The 19,112-nt window shown below is 33.7% G+C and overlaps 3 protein-coding genes across 15 annotated transcripts in view; all 3 read right to left on the bottom strand.

Moving 5' to 3' along the window:
• Positions 1-365: 365 nt before the first annotated feature.
• Positions 366-3,771, bottom strand: LOC122270997 (uncharacterized). Its single transcript, XM_087162770.1, has 3 exons — positions 2,656-3,771; positions 1,422-2,417; positions 366-1,217 (listed from the first exon to the last, which is right to left on the bottom strand). Exons 1-3 carry the CDS (start codon positions 3,769-3,771, stop codon positions 366-368), a joined length of 2,964 nt encoding a protein of 987 aa, XP_087018896.1.
• Positions 3,772-3,823: 52 nt separating this feature from the next.
• On the bottom strand, positions 3,824-5,014 carry LOC147809325 (uncharacterized). The gene is made up of 2 exons (XM_087162769.1): positions 4,868-5,014; positions 3,824-4,780 (listed from the first exon to the last, which is right to left on the bottom strand). Exons 1-2 carry the CDS (start codon positions 5,012-5,014, stop codon positions 3,824-3,826), a joined length of 1,104 nt encoding a protein of 367 aa, XP_087018895.1.
• An 11,491-nt stretch (positions 5,015-16,505) lies between these two features.
• The window catches only part of LOC107456108 (retinaldehyde-binding protein 1), a 54,723-nt gene continuing 52,116 nt past the window's right edge, over positions 16,506-19,112 (bottom strand). For all 13 annotated transcript variants that reach the window (XM_087163814.1, XM_087163823.1, XM_087163815.1 and 10 more), the window contains exon 6: positions 16,506-17,039. In XM_087163814.1, the coding sequence (XP_087019940.1) occupies positions 16,866-17,039 (174 nt within the window). In that variant the 3' untranslated portion in view covers positions 16,506-16,865. The remainder of the gene's footprint in view (positions 17,040-19,112) is intronic.

Below are 19,112 nucleotides of genomic sequence, written 5' to 3'. Positions count from 1 at the left end.
ATTATAAATAGCACTTTGGAACAAACAGTTAGCACTTCTTTAAAATACAAACTAACTCATGTATATTGGTCACCTTTATATGAAACTAATTAAAAAAATATTTAGTCATTATATAAATAACAAAAAGTTCATAAATCTAAACGTTGTGGAATTTTTATGATTCTTCCCAATCTGCCTTTGATAAGAGAATTCACTTCCAAATTATCAGGCACATCAACGGACTTGGGAATATTATCAACTTCCAAGTTAATTTTCTTTGAAGACTTTTCCAGAACATCCATATCGTTCTTTGCTGATAGCTGTAAAGGATAAAGTCTTTGGAAAAGTCGGATCCTTTCTCCTTGAGAGGTTCTTAATCTGGCTACTCAAGGAATACTGTCCTTTCCAGGATAAAGCTCCAAGACAATTCCAAGAGGCCAATCTATGCGTCGAGCATTATCTTGTCCTATTAAAACAATATCACCGATGTTTATTACATCATTCCTTCTTATTCCTTTGTGCACTAGCTGAGCAAGATCTTCATTTCTAAATCTTTGTTTGAGATCTTCACGTAATTTTTGCAAAAATTTTACACGTTTCAACATAGAGGTTCGATTCACAAGGTCTAGATCGGGAGTTTCGTTGCTGTTGCTACCTTCCCCGTATATAAATGTTGCCGGAGTTAAAGGTACTAATTCAGATGGATTATCGTGAATGTAGGTCAATGGTCTGCTATTTATAACCGATTCACAGTCACATAAAATTGTAGTTAGTTCTTCATAATCTACAACAGATTTACCTAACACACGACGCAGAAGAGTCTTAAGCATTCCAACTATCCGCTCCCACCATGCTGCTGTGGGTGGAATAAGTTTCCAAATTATTTTCTGAGCGGTTGAGTATACAGCAATCTTGTCCCAATCTAAATTCTTTAAATAATTGTTTGCTCCTACAAACTTCTTACCATTATCCAAGTAAATGACCGATGTTCTACCTCTTCTTGCGATAAATCGTCTGAATGCTTGAATGAAAGCATCTGCAGTGAGAGACCGTACTAATTCAAAGTGAACTGCTCGGTACACAGCACAGGTAAACAAAACGATCCAAGCTTTTTCCTTCGATATTAGATACAGAGGACCGGCATAGTCCACACCAGACACTTGGAAAACTTTTGTCTGAGTAACTCTTTCTCTTGGAAGGGGCGCAAAAGGAACTTCTACTGGTTGTGCTTGATGACGCTTACAAGTCAAACACTTGAAATAACTTTATTTACTAACTTTTTAGCTTTAAGAATCCAGTATCGCTCTCTGAGTCTTGAGAGTATGATGGAACGACCTGCATGCATCGCTTTTATATGCTCTTCACGGATTAAATTCTAGCACAATACTGTAAGCAGGTAAAAGGATTGGACATCTGAAATTCTCATTCTCATCACTATGTACCAGTTTGGTCTTGACTCTCAGAATATCACTTTTATCTCGAAAAGCTTGTATTTTGGCGAGAAATTTATCATCTTGGAAATGCGTTGTTTGCATTGACTTAAAAATCACACTTTCTGCCTTTGTTAACTCCTCACAGATTAAATTTCCCTTTAACTTATCCTGATGTGAAACGTTGTGGACAAAACGTAGGATCCAAGCGACTACTCTTACATTTCTGCTATATGTTGAAAAGTAATTACACCATATTTCCGTTTCTTCAATATTTACCATGGAAATAACTACTTGTTTTCTTTTTTCCAAATTTACTTCCTCTTCATTAACGGAAATTTCGTTAGCTGCTGCAGGCCATTGCGTTTGGGAAAGATATAGCCAGCTGGGGCCCTCCCACCACTTCGAATTGCCAAGTTGTTGATCAGAGCAACCTCTACTTGGTAAGTCTGCGGGATTCATAGATCCGGGCAAATGCCTCCATGCTTTTACTGGAGTCAATTTCCTGATTTCTTGAACTCGATTTTCCACAAATACACCCCATGTGTCTTCTCTTTTAAGCCAAGCTAATACAGTTGTTGAGTCTGTCCAGAAATGAACTTTGTCCGCCTGAAACTGTTTTACTATTTCAATAGATAGACGAGCTGCAATTGTGGCACCAAGAAGTTCAAGTCGAGCAATCGTTGTTTCCTTTTTCCCGCTAGGTGCGATTCTTGCTTTACTCTGTATCAGGTGAACTTGAACATTGCTTTTATCTTCTATTCTCAGGAAAACTACTGTGGAATACGCAAATTTACTGGCATCACAAAAGAAATGTAATGAAATGCGCTCGTAACCTTTGTCACAATGTAACCACCTTGGGATTTCTATGTGCTTCAGATATTCAAGCTGACTTAACCACTTTGTAAAATCTTCTCGTGTTTTTGTGTCAACTTCATCGTCCCAACCAATTTTAGCGTTCCTGTATAATCTCTTTAGGGTATTTTTCATTCCCTCCCATTGCTTCTTCTAGTTTATTATTCAAATGGTATTGAATAGTGGCTCCTAGCAAAAACGGACTACAGGAAACGCCAAACACAACTCTTCGATGACGAAAATGTTTCATCTGTCCATCTTCTCCATACCATAAGAATCGTAAGAAATTTCTATCATTTTCATAAAGACTTATTTGCAAAAAAGCCTTACGTATATCAGCTGTTACGCCAAATTGATATCTTCGAAATTTATTTATCATTGAGGGAATTACTTCTATCAAATTTAACCCTTTTTCTACACAATCATTTAAACTAGGAACTCCTTTTCTCTTAGAAAAAGCATTGAACACGGGCCTGATTTTAGTGCTGCTCTCCTTTATCACAGGTCGATGAGGTAAGTAGTGACAAGGTATCCCCATGTCTTCTTTTGGAACCTCTTCAATTATTTCCTCTTTCTCCCAGTCCTTGAACACTTCTCCATAGGCATCATACAATTTTTCGGTTTTCAACTTGCGTGTTGTCATTTGCAATCTCTTTAACGCCAAATCATAATTATCTGGCAAAGGCAAATGCCTATCAAGCCATGGTAGACTAACTATAGAACGGCCGTCTCCTTCAACTTTCACTGTATTTAAGAAATGTTCCATTGAGGCTTCTTGCATTTCCTCTCTAGATTTTTGTTCTGAAGGATCTTTTATTCCTAAAGAATCTAATCTCCACAGCTCAGAAATATCCATTTCTTTTACTAAAAGTGAAGTAACCAACATTGCGTTGCTTGACGGTAAATCATTTTCAGGTGCTTTCCCTGTTAAAGTCCATCCCAATAGTGTCTCTATTGCTACTAATCCACTTGCCAAAACTCTTCGTTTTCCTGTCATAAGTTTTCCTATTACGTCAGCTCCAAGCAGAATTTGAACTGATTGTGCCTCATTTCCGACGTCTGACAACTTTATATTCATTTCTTCAAGCTCTTTTAACCAGGGTCCAAAGCTAACAGGTGTTATAGTATCACAAATAGATGCTTGATCTAAAGCTTCCATGTTACAAGTCAAGTTATTCTCTGGATTCCTTAATCTAATTATATAACACGTGTGTTCAAATTTATCTGATTTATGACCACCAAACAAAGAGTGTATGAGAGTTTCTTTTCTCAAAGGAACATATTCCATCTTTTCAGCCAAATTTTTTAAAATATATGTTCTTTGTGATCCAGAATCTAAAACTGCTCTCACCACAATTTCTTTTCTATCAGATATCAGCTTTAGTTTCATAGTTTGAAGGAACACTTTCGGACCGTACGTGATGTTGGACATGTTTATTTCAGAACTTTCACTTTTCTGCCCAGATTTATCGGGTTCACGATTTTTTGCCGCTAAAGATTCACACATTAGTACCACATGTCTTTTACCGCATATGACACATTTTATAAAAGCTTTGCACTTACGAACTGGATGTCCTTGCATTAAACAGGCAAAACAACATTGACTCTCTTACTATGTTCTCTCTTTCAGCTAAAGTCATATTTCGAGCGGAAAAGCAATCTGAACTTTTATGTTTCCCTGAACAAAACACACACACTTTCTTCAAATCTTTTACATCTGTAGTCAATAGATTTGCCGCTGTTGGAAATCTTTTTGTTGGCAAATCTCTTGCTTTCTTTTTAAAGGGTTGGCGTTTTTCATCAGATCCCAAGCCAAAACCTGACATGGCCAAATTAATTCTTTCTTCACCTTCCGTTTCTGCCTTCAGAAAAGCCCTGATGTTTGTTAATCGCTCTTTGGCGTCAACTGAAGCAACGCGCGAAGAACTTCGGTTCCAGGCTTTTAGAAACTCTTCTTGGAAACAAGATTCTACCATAGGGAATAGTATTGAAGCGCATTTCTCGGTCGTAACACCTAACGTTTCTAAAGCTCTAAGATATGACTCTAGTTTGTCATAAAGGGACGTCATAGATATCTTTTCATGCTTTTGAACGGAAACTATGAGCTTCAACAATTCCCTAACATAAACTTCGACCAAAAGGTCATCCTTGCCAAATCGGGCTTTGAGGCTATCTACTGCTTTGGTATAGTTTGCAGCTGTTGGAGGAAAGCTTTCTACAACTTCTCTAGCTCTAGATCCAACAGTTGTAGCCTGAATCAGGTATTGAAATTTGTTTTCAGGGGCAATATCTGTATCGTTATTAATTTGTTCAAATTGTCCCCAAAATGGTAGCCAATCTTTTAAATCTCTACTAAATTGCCTAAGTTCTAATTTTGGCAAATTAAACTGCTTTCTGGCACTGGCACTAATAATATTTGGCGGAGACTCACCGGTTCTTTGCGATGTAGCTTGAATTCTCGCCAACTCCAGTTCATGTTTTCTTATACTTTCTCTCTCTTCATATTCTCTTTGTTTCTCTTCATATTCTCTTTGACTCAATTTTTCTTCATATTCCTCCTTTTGTCGTCGATCATTGACAGTAGCTACCAATACACTTGTTACAAAATCTGGATCAGCTAAATATTCTTTACTTTTCAAAATGATCGTTTTTAGATCCGCTACAGTAGCTTTTTGAGGTAATACTTCACCAATTTCTTGGGCAACAATAATAAGATCTTCCTTTTTAAATCCTTTTGATGCTAAAAACATTTTTCAAATCAGAAGTAGCGTATCAACCGTCCTGTCGCGGACGCCACAAAATGTCGTTAATAAGTGAAAATAAATAATGCGGACGCCTTTTAAATAAAATCAATCAAATGAACTGCAAGTTCTACAGATGAATGACAACAAATATAAAACTTTAATCTTTTAATAGCTAATAATTTAGCATCAAAAACGGATTCTAAAAAATTATAATTCTAAATTACAACAAAAAAGAACAACAACAAAACTATCTCCGGTTGCCGCGCAACCTAAAGTGAAATATTAAAACAAATAAATCTAAAGAAAATTAAAGGTGGCGCTTCTGTCAAATATACATACGTTAATGACTTAAAATCTTAACCAGTTACTTTTGTTCAATTTAAAGTGCTCGGTGGAAGAACCAGGTAAAAGACATTTTCAGAGCCGCGATAATAAGGGTAAGAAGAAAAAAAGTAGTATACAAACTATTTCATTATAAATTTATTAGGAGATGGATCATGCTCATTACTAATTTGGATTAGTTTTGTTAAAATTCAAGTTAAAGCAAAAACTATTTTGTTACATCAAACAGACCCAAATTGATACGACCACTTTTAAATTCTCTGTTTCATAAATACCTCTGAATATGTCACGTACCTTTTTCTTCCACTAAAGGCCTGGTTTCTTAGGACAGGACGCCGTCAGCTGGAAATCAGCGCTAACCTCTGATTGGTCCATTTATGAGTTTGATAGTATACGTCATCGAACGCTCATCTTGAACTACAATTGCCGTCCAACTCAACTGCAGTTGGATTACAACGTGACGTTAACCACAGAAGCAATGGCGGACAACATCCAACAGCACATTGAAATCAGCCAAGATTTTGATTTTGACATTAAGCATAGCTTCTTCATTAAACATAGCACTCTTCATTTAGCTCAGCTATAATGTGTTTTTTCTTGGACAAAGTCATTATTTGTTCTCTAAAACACTGGTCGACAAAATCAATACAAATTCAAAATAAATATTTGTTTACGTTATTAACGCATTCGCAATAAGAGATAATGTCTGCGTTGGACCGACTGCTCACGCTGAGCTAACAAAAAAGTATTTTTTTGGCGTCAGCTCTACTTCAACTTTCCACTGACGCCCAGATAAGGCGCTAGTTCTAAGAAACCAGGCTTTGAACTAACAAACCAGTATTTTGTTGGCGTAAGCGGGACGTTGACGTCCCGCTGACGCCCAGATAAGGCGCTTGTCCTAAGAAACCAGACCTTAAGATCTTCATTTCTGATTTTAACACATTGCTGACCGGTCACGAGTCAACTCGTGTTTTCGTGGCCAAGCGTTGGTGACCGGTCACGAGTTAATTCGTGTTTTCGTTAGCAGTGATCTCGTGGTGACTATTTTAAAAAGTGGGCGTAATTTTCCTTACTTTTCAAGTTTGACTATTTAATTCTGTACCAATTTATTATAACTTTACGAAACTAGATATATTTGCAAACCTTTTGAGTTCTCTTAAGCTTCCCAGTTAACAGGGGAGATATAAATATTCTAACAGCCTTCTATGCGGATCCTTAAATGTAAATAATGCAATTAAAAGACTACAAAACAATGTAAAAGATATTGAAACCTGGTGCAGCAGGTGGAAGGTTAAAATCAATAACTCCAAATCAAACCTACTCATTATTCGCAAAACATTTAAAAAGAAAATTATCAACTACGAAAAAATCTTATTATTCAACGAAGAAGTTCCCAAAGTCTCTAAAGCAAACTATTTGGGTATCAAAATAAACTGCACCCTAAATTGGAAATATCACGTCTCTAATATACTTAAAAAAGCTGAAGCTGCTTATCAAGCTTTGAAACCCATTTTAAATAGCAATAGCAAAATGGCTTTAAACACGAAAAGGCACATTTATCTAATGTGCATAAGACCAATCCTCAGCCAACTGTCTTAATGTGGAACTGACACCATATCATGTTTTTAACTGCCCTGCAGTCGCTGCAGGCCTTCACCTCTTAAACTACCCCACAGAAGAGGATTTGTATTCTTTTAATGCCATAGAAATAACAAAAACTATTCAAGCACACCATGAAATATGATTCTATACAGGATACGACACCAACCAACCAACCAATCCTCAGCTATGCATCCCCGGCGTGGGGGACGCTTACAAATACACAAAGAAGGAGACTCAGAGTCTTCGAACACAAAACCCTAAGACGAATCACTGGGGCTCCCTGATTCGTCAGAAATAACAACCTCTATAATGACCTCAAAATCGACAAAATAGACGAGTGCCTGTTTAAACTCAATGCATCCTTTTTTAAAGGTGCCAAAAATTGTTCAACGTGTAAATTCAATAAGTTATTAGACATTGATTTCATAGATGACAATAAAAATTTCAGCCCGATAACCGCTTTTTTCTTAAGCGACTGTGTTCTCTCTAAGCATTTCGGATAATCATGACTATCCCCACTGCCCTAGACAAACTGTGTTCTCTGCACCAATGAAGCCCGGCTATACCGGGGGGAGGCGAGAGAGTGCACAGGGAGTCTTCCCCCTTTTGTAAATTTGTAAATATTGTAAATATTCTTTCTTTATCTTTATCTTCAATTTGTTCCCTTTATTATGTATCAACTTGCGATTTATTTTTATGTATGACTCAGACCTGATTTTATCAATTATTGTTCATTCTGAGATTTAACTTAATGCTAACGCAGCACCTCCCTGCCCTTCCACCACATATTATTCAATTTAGATGAAAGAGCAGATATCCATACATGGATAGGTACTCTGAAAAAAATTGATTAGTTAGAGTTCTCTTAAGTGTGGGAATTTTTGTCATGCGACTTTTTAACGAAAACCAGGTCTTTGACCTTCTTCGAGAGGACTTTCGGATTTTCATTGGTGTCTTTTGAGTGAGTAATACATATTTCATACTATTGCAATCATGTATGCACATACCCTCCAACTTATGAAGATTTTGAAAATAATTCTTTCTAGTGGTAGCGAACCAAAGTAGAAATTTTTAAAGCAAATGGATCTCTCATGAAACTTTTATCAGAACTTAAGAATCTAGCCCTATGACCTGCACTTTTATAAGTAATAGTGGACAAGTTACGCTAAAATTAATTTTTTTTAAATATTAAGACATTAATTTTGCTACCGTCTGAAAAGAAGATTTCTGAAACTACGGAAATTCCGTAGCAGTTGGAGGGTATGTATGCATTCTAATTCTGAATTAACTTAAGAGTATAAGTAGATGCAAGTTAAGTTAAATGATTCTGCCCGATATAGTAGCTTTCAATTTACGTTAACATCACTGCTGAAGTTAATATTTGCAATCACGCAACAATGGCTAAGTATCACCACCACGGACGTGGCGGAAAGCGGCTGACCGAAAGACCTGCACGTGGTTCAACGACGGATGAGGAATGCTCGGATTTTGAAACCAAAATGGCTAAAACGTTAGCAGACATGGGAAGGAGAAGTAAAGAAGATGAAAGGAAAAATAAGGAACTACTTGAGAAACTAAATCATTTGGAGCAGTCTCTCATGCCTGTGCCAAATAGGCCCGAAATATCGACAAAACCAATTGATGTCATTGATATGGAAACTTATGAAGGCGGCCAACTTTTGAAACAGTCGGGGAATGAGTCAACAATAGATTCAGAAAGCTCAACCAAAAATATTGCAGAACCCCCTTTGAAGAAGAAAAAGAAAAATAATGTCAAAAAAGTTGAAGCAAATCTAATCATGACTACAAATAGTAAACATTTTTCACCGATAGATACCGCCACCTCCTTTCAACCATCTGAATCTATATCTGATACTGACTTAGCTCCACCCAAGGAGGATTCCAGTTCAACTGTAGATCCACCCACAACTCTAGCAAAAGTTCAACCAATTAACCATATAAAAGTTCTTATTCGTGGTCTTCCAGTTGGATTCTATACTGATCAGATCTCCCAGGAACTGGCAAAGTCAGACATCATATCACAAAAGATAATTCAGTTTAAGAGAAAATTGGGCGGGACCTACAGGTTCCACCCACTTTTTGTCACAATTCTCACAGAAACAGATGTTAATCGACAAATTTTATCTATCACCAATATACAAAGTATCCCGGTCTGTATTCAAAGGTTCCGAGGCGGGCAAAATCCAATCCAGTGTTACAACTGCCAAGAATTTGGACACAGTCAAAGATCATGTAATTCACCATCAAGATGTGTTGAGTGCGCCGCCAAACACCGATCATACGAGTGCCAAAAAGATAAAAATACACCACCTAAGTGCAGCAACTGCGGAGGTGCTCATACAGCCAACTACACGGGGTGCAGAGCCCGTCCCCGCAGGAGGGGAACACGTGCCATACCACCACCAACAACAGGACTTGCTCAAAGGTGGTTACAATAATTAAAGAATTGCAAGAACTTTTAAAAAATCAAGAAGTGCTTCAACTGCTTCAGAGGATTATGGAAAAAGCCACTCTTGCACAGTAACATCTTTTTTGTATTGATTTGAACTCTTATTATTATTCAGAACTCTAATTTTCCATATAGATTATTAAAATAAATACTGTCCTTTCAAATTAAAGTTGATCATACTAGATGGCGCCACTAAGGCTTGTCAAAATTTATGTAAAATCTTCACGTCCATGAATCACGACTTTTGTATATATATAATCATCATTTATTAATGCTCATATTCAATTTTCTGTACATATTTATGGCAATTAATGTAAATATCTCTGTTGAAGTTGTAATTTTTCTAATCAAGGTTATATTTTCTGTACATTTTTTCATGGCAATTACTGTAAATATCTCTGTTCAAGTTTGTGTTTTCTCTAATCATGGTAATATTATTGTAAAGCTACCACAACGACTGCTTATATTCAAAATGTTTTTAACTCATTTTTGTAATTTCATGATGAATGGGATAAGGGCCGCTGTGCGGCCCAGGTGCCCAGTTGTTTTTAAATAAAGTAAAGAAAGTAAGTTCTCTCAAGTATTTTCTTAAGAGCACTGGACACTTCAGCCCCTTTATTTGGTCTTCCTCTAACTACGACCCAGATGACCCTAAGTGCAGGAGACGGCCTAAGACAATTCTCCATTACTATAATAATCTCCAAGACATCGTTTGAGTCGTATTGCTGATTTTTCTATCCCCCTGACTGGCTCCTCATCTCCTCTATCATCATTACCCTTTTCCAGCTTCCTGGGTTGGCCTAATCCTTCGCGGAATCACTGCGACTCATTTTGATTCAATTTACAAATTCAACTACTAACAATGCTAATCACTAACTGCATATTTGTCAATAATTTTAAATAAAAAATAAATAATGATTTATATTAAATAATTTAAATTTTTTTTCATTGTTTATGTTATTACCTGTCTTTGTTATCCCTGTTCTATTTTCTTTTCCACAATATTATTTAACTACTAACATTAAGTTTACTAACCCAAATAATTTTAATATCAATGGCCTTTGATTCAGTTTGTAGTCTTATAATTTACGGAGGTGGTCTTTTTGGCCAGGTACTCCGGTGCACCAATTATTAGTTTCCGCAGTGTACCATTTCACGTAGGTGATTGTTATACTTTTAATCATACGGCACTAAAAATTAAAAATTTTTAAAGTTTATTTATATTGTTTTACTTCCATATTCGCTTTCAAAAATCCGGGCACATGGAGTAATTTTCAGAAAAGTTGCCGGTCAGCAATGTGTTAATGCTTTAATGTGAATGTGTTGAACGAGGTATCTACCTTTTTAAAATTAGGAAACAGATGGTAACTACCATCAAAAGTGTAGATTAAGGGTGAAGCTACATCAGTGTGAATCCATATAACCAATGCGAATCTAATAAAACAAAATGGGAGTTTGTGGCTTGACTGGAAATCAGGAACATTACTGGTCAGTTGAATCTTAGATGATATTGTAACCCGCTAAAAATGCAGAGCCATACCATTAAAAAGCTTTAAAAATCCAACTGATAATTTAGAAACTTTTATTGATTTAATATAAAGTATGTTTCGGTCAAGTTTCCTTTTTAAAATCAAGCGTTGAAATTATACATAAACAAGATACTTTTAAAATTACAGTTTCATAAAATTTATTACAAAGAAAGACTACTAATGATGTTAAAATTTTCTGGTATTGCATTTTGTTCTTAACACATTTTAATTACTTCAAGTTTTATCGATTGAAATGCTATATAGTTCGAAATAACTGAAATACTTTGAAAACGCTTGTCATAAATATCTCTTGAACTACGTTAGATTCATGGATTCTAGGTCAAGCAATAAAAAGTAGATTAAAAAAAAAGACAAATTTCGTATTCGATTAAATTTAATCTTCGTATTCGATTAAATTTAATCTTCGTATTCGATTAAATTTAATCTTCGTATTCGATTAAATTTAATATACCTTCATTGAAAATCTTCGTAATTAAAAAAAAAACTTCCAATTTGAAAAACTTTAAGGTTTATTTTATCCAATTCTGTAAAATTCAAACCTTTACTTTGAAATATCCCACGTATATAATGATATACGAGTACTTGTATTGTTGTAAATTCGATAATTGTATAAACAGTTTAAGAAGGAAAATATTAGTAAATTCACCCTCATAAAATGAAATTGAAATATCTAAAAGTATTTTTGTCTGCGGTCAAAGGGCGAATGACATTAAAACATAAAACAATTTAAACAAATATTTTAAGGAAACATTTTACACAAATTTCGCTCAACTTAAAACTGCGTTGAAAAGGAGGAAAGAAGAAAAAAACTTAACAGTAAACTACTAAAAATCTTTTTAAAAATTCGAAACTATGTATTATAAGATTGATATAAAGATGTTCTTGTTTAAATTATATTACCTTAGACATATTGAGTCATACCAGAATACCCATAAAAGGTAAAAAGAAAATGGTGATAAAGAAAGATTGAAGAAAAAATTGTTTTTACTTGCTCTCATTTACCAAAATGTATTATTAAATTAATGTAAATATATCTAGAGGATTGAGCTAACAAGCTTTGTTCCTAAAATTGTAATTAAAAATTTTAAAATTTCGGGGGGCATCATGAAATATTTGTCACCGTTTTTCTCGTTTATCTCGATTGTGGCCACCCTGTTAACATTTATTGAAATTCAACTTTGATATTTGATCAACTTAAAAATTAATAAAGTGAATGCTTACAAAAAACAATTCAGCTTTTTCTCTTAAATAAATTTAAAAATAGAATTATTGGCTTATATTTCTTGTTTAATCCCTTGTCTGCGACTTCCGAAATCAGCTCGGGCAATGCAAATGTACCAATTTTGGAATGCCCGACCTGACCTCGGGTAAGACAAAAATCTGTACTTCAATTTCGTGAAGCCAGAACTCAGTTCGTCCAACGGACAATATGTAATTTACCATTTTCCCAATAGATGGTTAGTTAAAAACAGCTAATAGATGGTTAATTAAATTTTCCAGCGAAAAGCTCGACAGTTTCGCGCCATTTGTCGGACTTTCGAAATTTGTCAAAAATTTAAAGGAATCTGAGGAACATTCAATTCATTACAGTTAATGTAAATAATAATAATAATTAGTTTATTACATTTATCTTGAAAATTAAGTCATTTGATTTATTTTGCTTATAATTTGAGCAAAAATTTACTGTAATCCATTAATATTTCCCATGTTTGTGAAAATATTGAATATAACAGTTACTGCGAGTTTGTTTGTTTCTTTTTTTAATTAATCTATTTGTAAAACTTTGATGATAATTAAGAACAAAATTAAAGAGAAAAAAATTCCATTTTTGACAAGTTTTTTTTTTTCAAATATATTCCACAGGCAAGGGATTAAAACAAATTATCCCTTTTTCTTACACATCTTAATGTTCTCATTTTTTTTAAAAATTACTTTGTATTTTTGGATTTATTAAAAAAATTGTTTCCTCCGTCTTAATCCACTTGATAGATGTTTAGTTCTTAGTTGTAGTTGTAGTTTATTTACGTCGCACTAGAGCTGAACAATGGGCTATTGGTGACTGTCTGGGAAACATCCCAAGGGATGATCCGAAGACATGCCATCACAATTTTGATCCTCTGCAGAGAGAATGGCACCCCTTCTTCGGTAGCCCGACGACCTGCACGCGAAGTCGAGCACTTAATGTAGAACATTTTAACGAGGACCAATATCGCACACCCTCGGTCCCTATGCAGACTGATCCAAGTGGTCACCCACCCGCACACTGACCGCAGCCAGTGATGCTTGACTTCGGTGATCTGCTGGGAACCGTGTCTTAACGATCAGTCCACTGCAGGACGTATAGTTCTTAGAATTTTCATTATTTTCTTCAGTTTAGTTTTGTGTCTGATAATTCAAATTAATCATAAAAGTCTAAAATTAATTAATAATAAAAATTTTCTTTCGATATTTCGACTGGCTGAAAGGGAAATAAACTTTATTCGGAACATTTAGAAACCAATTGCAACATATATTGTCATCAGGCACAGAGCTACAGTTAAATTTTGATCAATCTAACAATTCGAAAAAATTTTGATTTTGTCTAAAATTTGATATACACTATCTGACCAAATCTATCCGGACACCCGGTTGTCATGGTGGTGGAAGCATAATGGTGTTGGAGTGTTTCTCGTGGTTTGGCCTGTGTCCGTTAGTTCCTGAGGTTGGAAACGTGAACTCTGAGATATATGTGGACATTCTGGACAATGCTGCACTCCCAACTCTATGGTGATATTTAGGAGAAGGCCAATGTCTCTTCCAGCAAGATAACAGCTCCATCGATTCTTGCATAGACGTGCTTTGACGAAATGAGTGTTCAAAAACTGGACTGACCTTCGCAGAGCCCTGATCTAAATCCCATAGAACACCTTTGGGACGAATTAGAGCGCAGATTACGTATCCAGCCAAATGGACCATCCTCACTCCTAGCACTCACTTCAGCTGTGATGGAAGCCTGGAAGTTGATTCCTATAGCCACCTATCAAACACAGGTGGAAAGTCTTCCCAGACACGTGCAGGCTGTCATCGATGCAAAAGAGAGGTGTACATCATATTAATATAAGCCTCAGGACACTCTAAGTCCATACAACTGGGTGTCCGGTAACTTTTGGCCAGATAGTGTATCATAAACTTCCTTTGGAAATAATATCATAATTGTACTGCTTATAGCAATTAGGAAACAATTGCCGCTTGTATTCTGCCGTGCAATTGAAAAACACTCTTAAGTGCTGAAACGTATCAAGCTATATTATAAATAACAGTTCTGTTTCTTGTAAAAAAAAAAATTTCACAAACAACACAAACAGTAACGAAAATTAAGTACCCGTAACGGGATAGTTATAATCTTGTTAAACAAACTAGAAAAACTCGTAACGGATTATAAGAAAACTCAAATTCCGAAACAAAACTAATCCCTAAAAACCCAACAACGCTGTTGTTCTAAAAAGGTCTTCTCATTTTATCGTCTGCTTTTATTTTATTGTTTATCTCTTTATGTGTTTATTTTATTTTATTCGTGCTTTAGCAAGCCAATTATTGTTTTAATATTTTCAGACTTTATAGTGCACACAAAAGACTTTACTTACAATTTTTTTCTTCAAATGCATGACAGTTTTGTCACCCAGTACAGAGACTAAATAAAATTTGAATGCCCTACTAATTCGAAACGTGCTCGGAATTTTAAATCATGAAAAATGACGCTTTAACAATAACATTGCGAAAAAATTCTACTTAAAGTGATCTACAAATGATTGTTTTATCAGGTATGGAGCTTTCACTGATAATGCGTATATTTGTTGGAATGTAGTCATTAGGTTGCGTAAAAACTAATTAAAAATATTTAGGTAGTAATAATATTGTGCATTTATTTCGAAAAAAGTTGTATGTAGACTATGAGCAACAATATGAGTTTATTACTAACATTATTTATACTAATAATGTTAGTAATGACATAACATTATTATACCAATAATGTTAGTAATGACATAACATTATTATACCAACATTTAAAAACATTAATAGTTATATTATTATATTGTTGCGAGTTAATTAATATGTGTATAATTTTGTAAAGATTTTTTTATGAGGCTAAATGTCTCAGACGGATCCTAAATAAATAGTTAAATTAGAAAAATTGCTAGGAACTCTCATACATCTAACGTAATTGAAAAAGAAAATAACGCCTAATGTATTTCTTAGGAATAAATCAGTTTGGCGACATTTCTGCTGACTTGGCGATTTGTGACCATTTTGGCAACAAAATGGCATTTCGTAGGGAAGTTTCAAAGTGATGGGATTAATATTTACGGAGTTATACGAGATCCGCTTTGGATTCTAGACTCAAACATATCGAAAGCTCTGGGGTTCCGTTGCTAAGCCTATATAAATAAGAGTGTGCCTCACTGATGAGAGTAGTTGAGAGGATTAGTCTGCCTTTGATTGCAATAGTCTTGGCGAACAAAGCAATAGTATTCTGGATGGCAAGTCTCTAGTGAGTTCATTGTACCATCAGAGCCGATATTTTGTTCTGTACTACACTGCTATTTGAGCCGTAATTGAGTGTTAGAAATAGCTGTGTTTTCTGGAAGATTTGGTTTGTAAATTTTTAGAGTCTTAAAGACTGTTTTATTCATCTCCATTAAAAACAGACCCTTTTGCTCGGTACAATGTTATTTATTAGTTTAGGAATTTTCGTATTATATATGAAATATAGCAAAGCAATTGCGAATTTTGTTGTGACACAAAGCAACCTCGCATGTATGTACTCAGTCCGTGCAAACCCTTCGCAACCTGGATGTGCCCACAAAATATGACTTATCCACTGAAATTTGACCTTCTTTCTGATGTATTTCTATGTTTTAGAGGCTTTTTGCCATCGTTGTCACTGTAAAATTTTTAACATTTTACTTCTATGTACTTGCTGCCAAGTTAAAAATTGTTGTTCCATTGTATTCGGCGTATGGTCCTATTGGCCTAGGCCACTGTAAAATTTCAATTACCCACTGAAAATAATATAATTTTTTTCCCTTTCACACACGATTTATTGCCTATGGTTATCAACCTGTGTTCTAAAAGACATACACTCATATTTTTTAAGCAAAATTAATTGGAACTGGAATGTAGACCATTATACGACTTACGGGTTATATGATTTAAGGGGTTTACCACTATATGATTTAAGGGTTAGCGTAAAATCATTATCTATTCTTAATCTTAATTTAAAAAAATCTTAATTAATCGTAAAATTTTGATCTTAACACTCATCACATACTCAGATTTTTAAATAAAATTAAATGGAACTGGAGCGAAGGCCATTGGCAACTATATGCATTTAAGGATGAACGTAAAATATTTATCTATTCCTAATCTCAATTTTTAAAAAAACCTTAATCAATCGTAAAATATTAATCTTAATCGTGAAATCTTTATTTTCCCTTAAGTTCAACTTAAATTCAGTTATATTAGACTGTGTGAAATGATCATCAATAAAAATCTATAACTTTGAAATTTTCTTTATTCTAGCACAGCAAAATAAGTTTTAACATAAAAAATAACATAAATTCTAAAATAACATGCTAACACAACATAACATAAAAAAAAGTGACATAAGTTCTAACATAGCATAATGACATAGAATGACATACAAATGAATTCGAAAATGAAGAACATGACAATCGTTATGACATGTTAGAACATGACAATTAAGTCATTGCGATATCTCAAGTTTTTAAGAACGACTGGCATACAGGAAGTATGCCAGTCGATCATGAAGACTCATGAAGACAAAATCAGAAAAATGTTGGTCCTAGTGGGCCTGGAAGTTTTTTTAATAACATTAACTGAATTGAATTGAATTTCAGAAATAACCTTTGTTGAGCATCAAACAGTACTTTTTGAGGAATGAGCCGATTTCGTTTTTACAAAACTCCTTTGCAGAATAGTTAATATTATCACCATGAAATTCAGCAGGCAAAATTTCTTTCGGTATGTGTTTATGTAGCTCTTTCAAATCACTTCCATGAAAGTGGATCTAAATGTAAGAAAATATATACATTATTTAGATGACCAAATACATTGTAACGAATTTTGTTTTTTTAAAAAAAAAAAGACACTCGTTCCGTTTTGCCGACTTCTGTAATTGCTTCTCATTCATTGTTTTTCTTCTTTTTTCTTCTTAAATCTCTATATTTTACATAAAAACGCTGAATATTTTGTTTACAAAATATACAATTATTGAAGCTTTATTTAAGAACAATTTGTTGCATTAATCGCAACGAAATAGATGATTACCTAGATTTGATAAAGTTAACGATTTTTATCACCCTAATTTTTAAGTATTTTTCAGTTTAAAAAATTTCAATATAAATGTTCTGATTTATATCTGGCAACATGTAATATTTCATACTCTCTCTTTGTTTTCTTTGACATCTACTTCAGCGCAAACTAATATGATAAAGAAAGAAATTTCCTGCAGCAATAAATAAATAGTGGAATATTTAAAACAGAACATTTTTTAACATTCCACGATAAAGCAGTTAAATATGCATTAACTTTCGAACAAATTAGAATTTCGAAAGAAAATTTACGTTAAATTCAAAAATAAAAATAACTCTTTCAGTACGGGCTACAGATCGACCGTAGATGTTTTTTTCCTGCAAGTTTAACTGTATATAACAAATAGTCGACTTCTTGAACTAACAGTCGAATCTTAATATATTTTTTGACGAGCTCCTTGAGTTTCTTTCTTAATACCTAGGTAATTTCAAGTCTTTTAAATCATAAAAATTTTCAGAAAAGATACTTTATTTCAATCTTAGAAGGGTTGAATTTAGCCCTTTTTAATTTTTTTGAAATGGTTCAAAAAGTGAAGTTTATCATGCATTTTAACTTTTGTAAACTAATCAACATATGATATGTTTCTTTTTATGCACAATTTAACGTAGTAAAACAAGCCCACAAAAAATGACAAAATTTATTTCCTTTATAACAATCTCTGTTATAGAAGTCGTAAATTATTTTAAAGAAAAAAACATGAAATCTTCCAGAGTCATAATTTGACATTTTCCAAAACAGACACTTGTATTACGGGTGGATGGGGCAAGTGTAGACAAATGGAATATTTCTGTTATTTATCCCTCAAAAATTTTCAGCAAATTTTTGCAGATTGACAAAACTTTTTTACATGTTAATGAGTAGCTACATAACAAAACATTATAACAATTTTTAAAAAAAAAAACAAAATTATTATGGTAAAAAGTAAATTCTTAACTTTTTCAATGATAAAAACTTTCTACTACTTTTATTCATTGCATTTAATTGTGAGAGACATTATGTTATAAATGAATATGCATATGAGATATTTTAATTGTCGTTTTCGATTTGCCTTTCTGTAATTCGTTTTTAATAATTAATTCTGTAATGGGTTTTTATGGTGAAAAGTAACTTCGTGTTTTTTTTTTCCATGATAAAAACTTTCCACTATTTTTATTCATTGCTTTTAACTGTGGAAGACATTATGTTATGAATGGATATGCTTATGAGATATTTTAACAGTCGTTTTCGATTTGCCTTTTTGCAATTCGATTTTAATAATTAATTCTGTAATGGGTTTTTATGGTGAAAAGTAACTTCGTATTTTTTTTTCAATAATAAAAATTTCTGCTATTTTTATTTATTGCTTTTAACTGTGGAAGACATTACGTTATGAATGAATATGCTTATGAGATAATTGAATAGTAGTTTCGTATTTGCCTTTCGGTTATTAGTTCTTAATAATTAATTCTGTAATGGGCTTTTACGGTGAAAAGTAACTTCGTATTTTTTTTCAATGATAGAAACTTTCTACTATTTGTATTCATTGCTTTTAACAGTGGCAGTAATTATGTTATGAATGAATATGCTTATGAGATATTTTAATTGTCGTTTTCGATTTGCCTTTCTGTAATTAGTTTTTAATAATTAATTCTGTAATGGGTTTTTATGGTGAAAAGTAACTTCGTATTTTTTTTTCAATAATAAAAATTTCTGCTATTTTTATTTATTGCTTTTAACTGTGGAAGAGATTACGTTATGAATGAATATGCTTATGAGATAATTTAATAGT

The sequence above is a fragment of the Parasteatoda tepidariorum genome, chromosome 5 (assembly GCF_982258835.1).
Source record: "Parasteatoda tepidariorum strain Cologne lab strain chromosome 5, Ptep-v5.0, whole genome shotgun sequence".
NCBI lineage: Eukaryota > Metazoa > Arthropoda > Arachnida > Araneae > Theridiidae > Parasteatoda > Parasteatoda tepidariorum.
The sequence above is the reverse complement of the archived record's forward strand: the minus strand, read 5'-3'. Positions and strand labels throughout refer to the sequence as shown.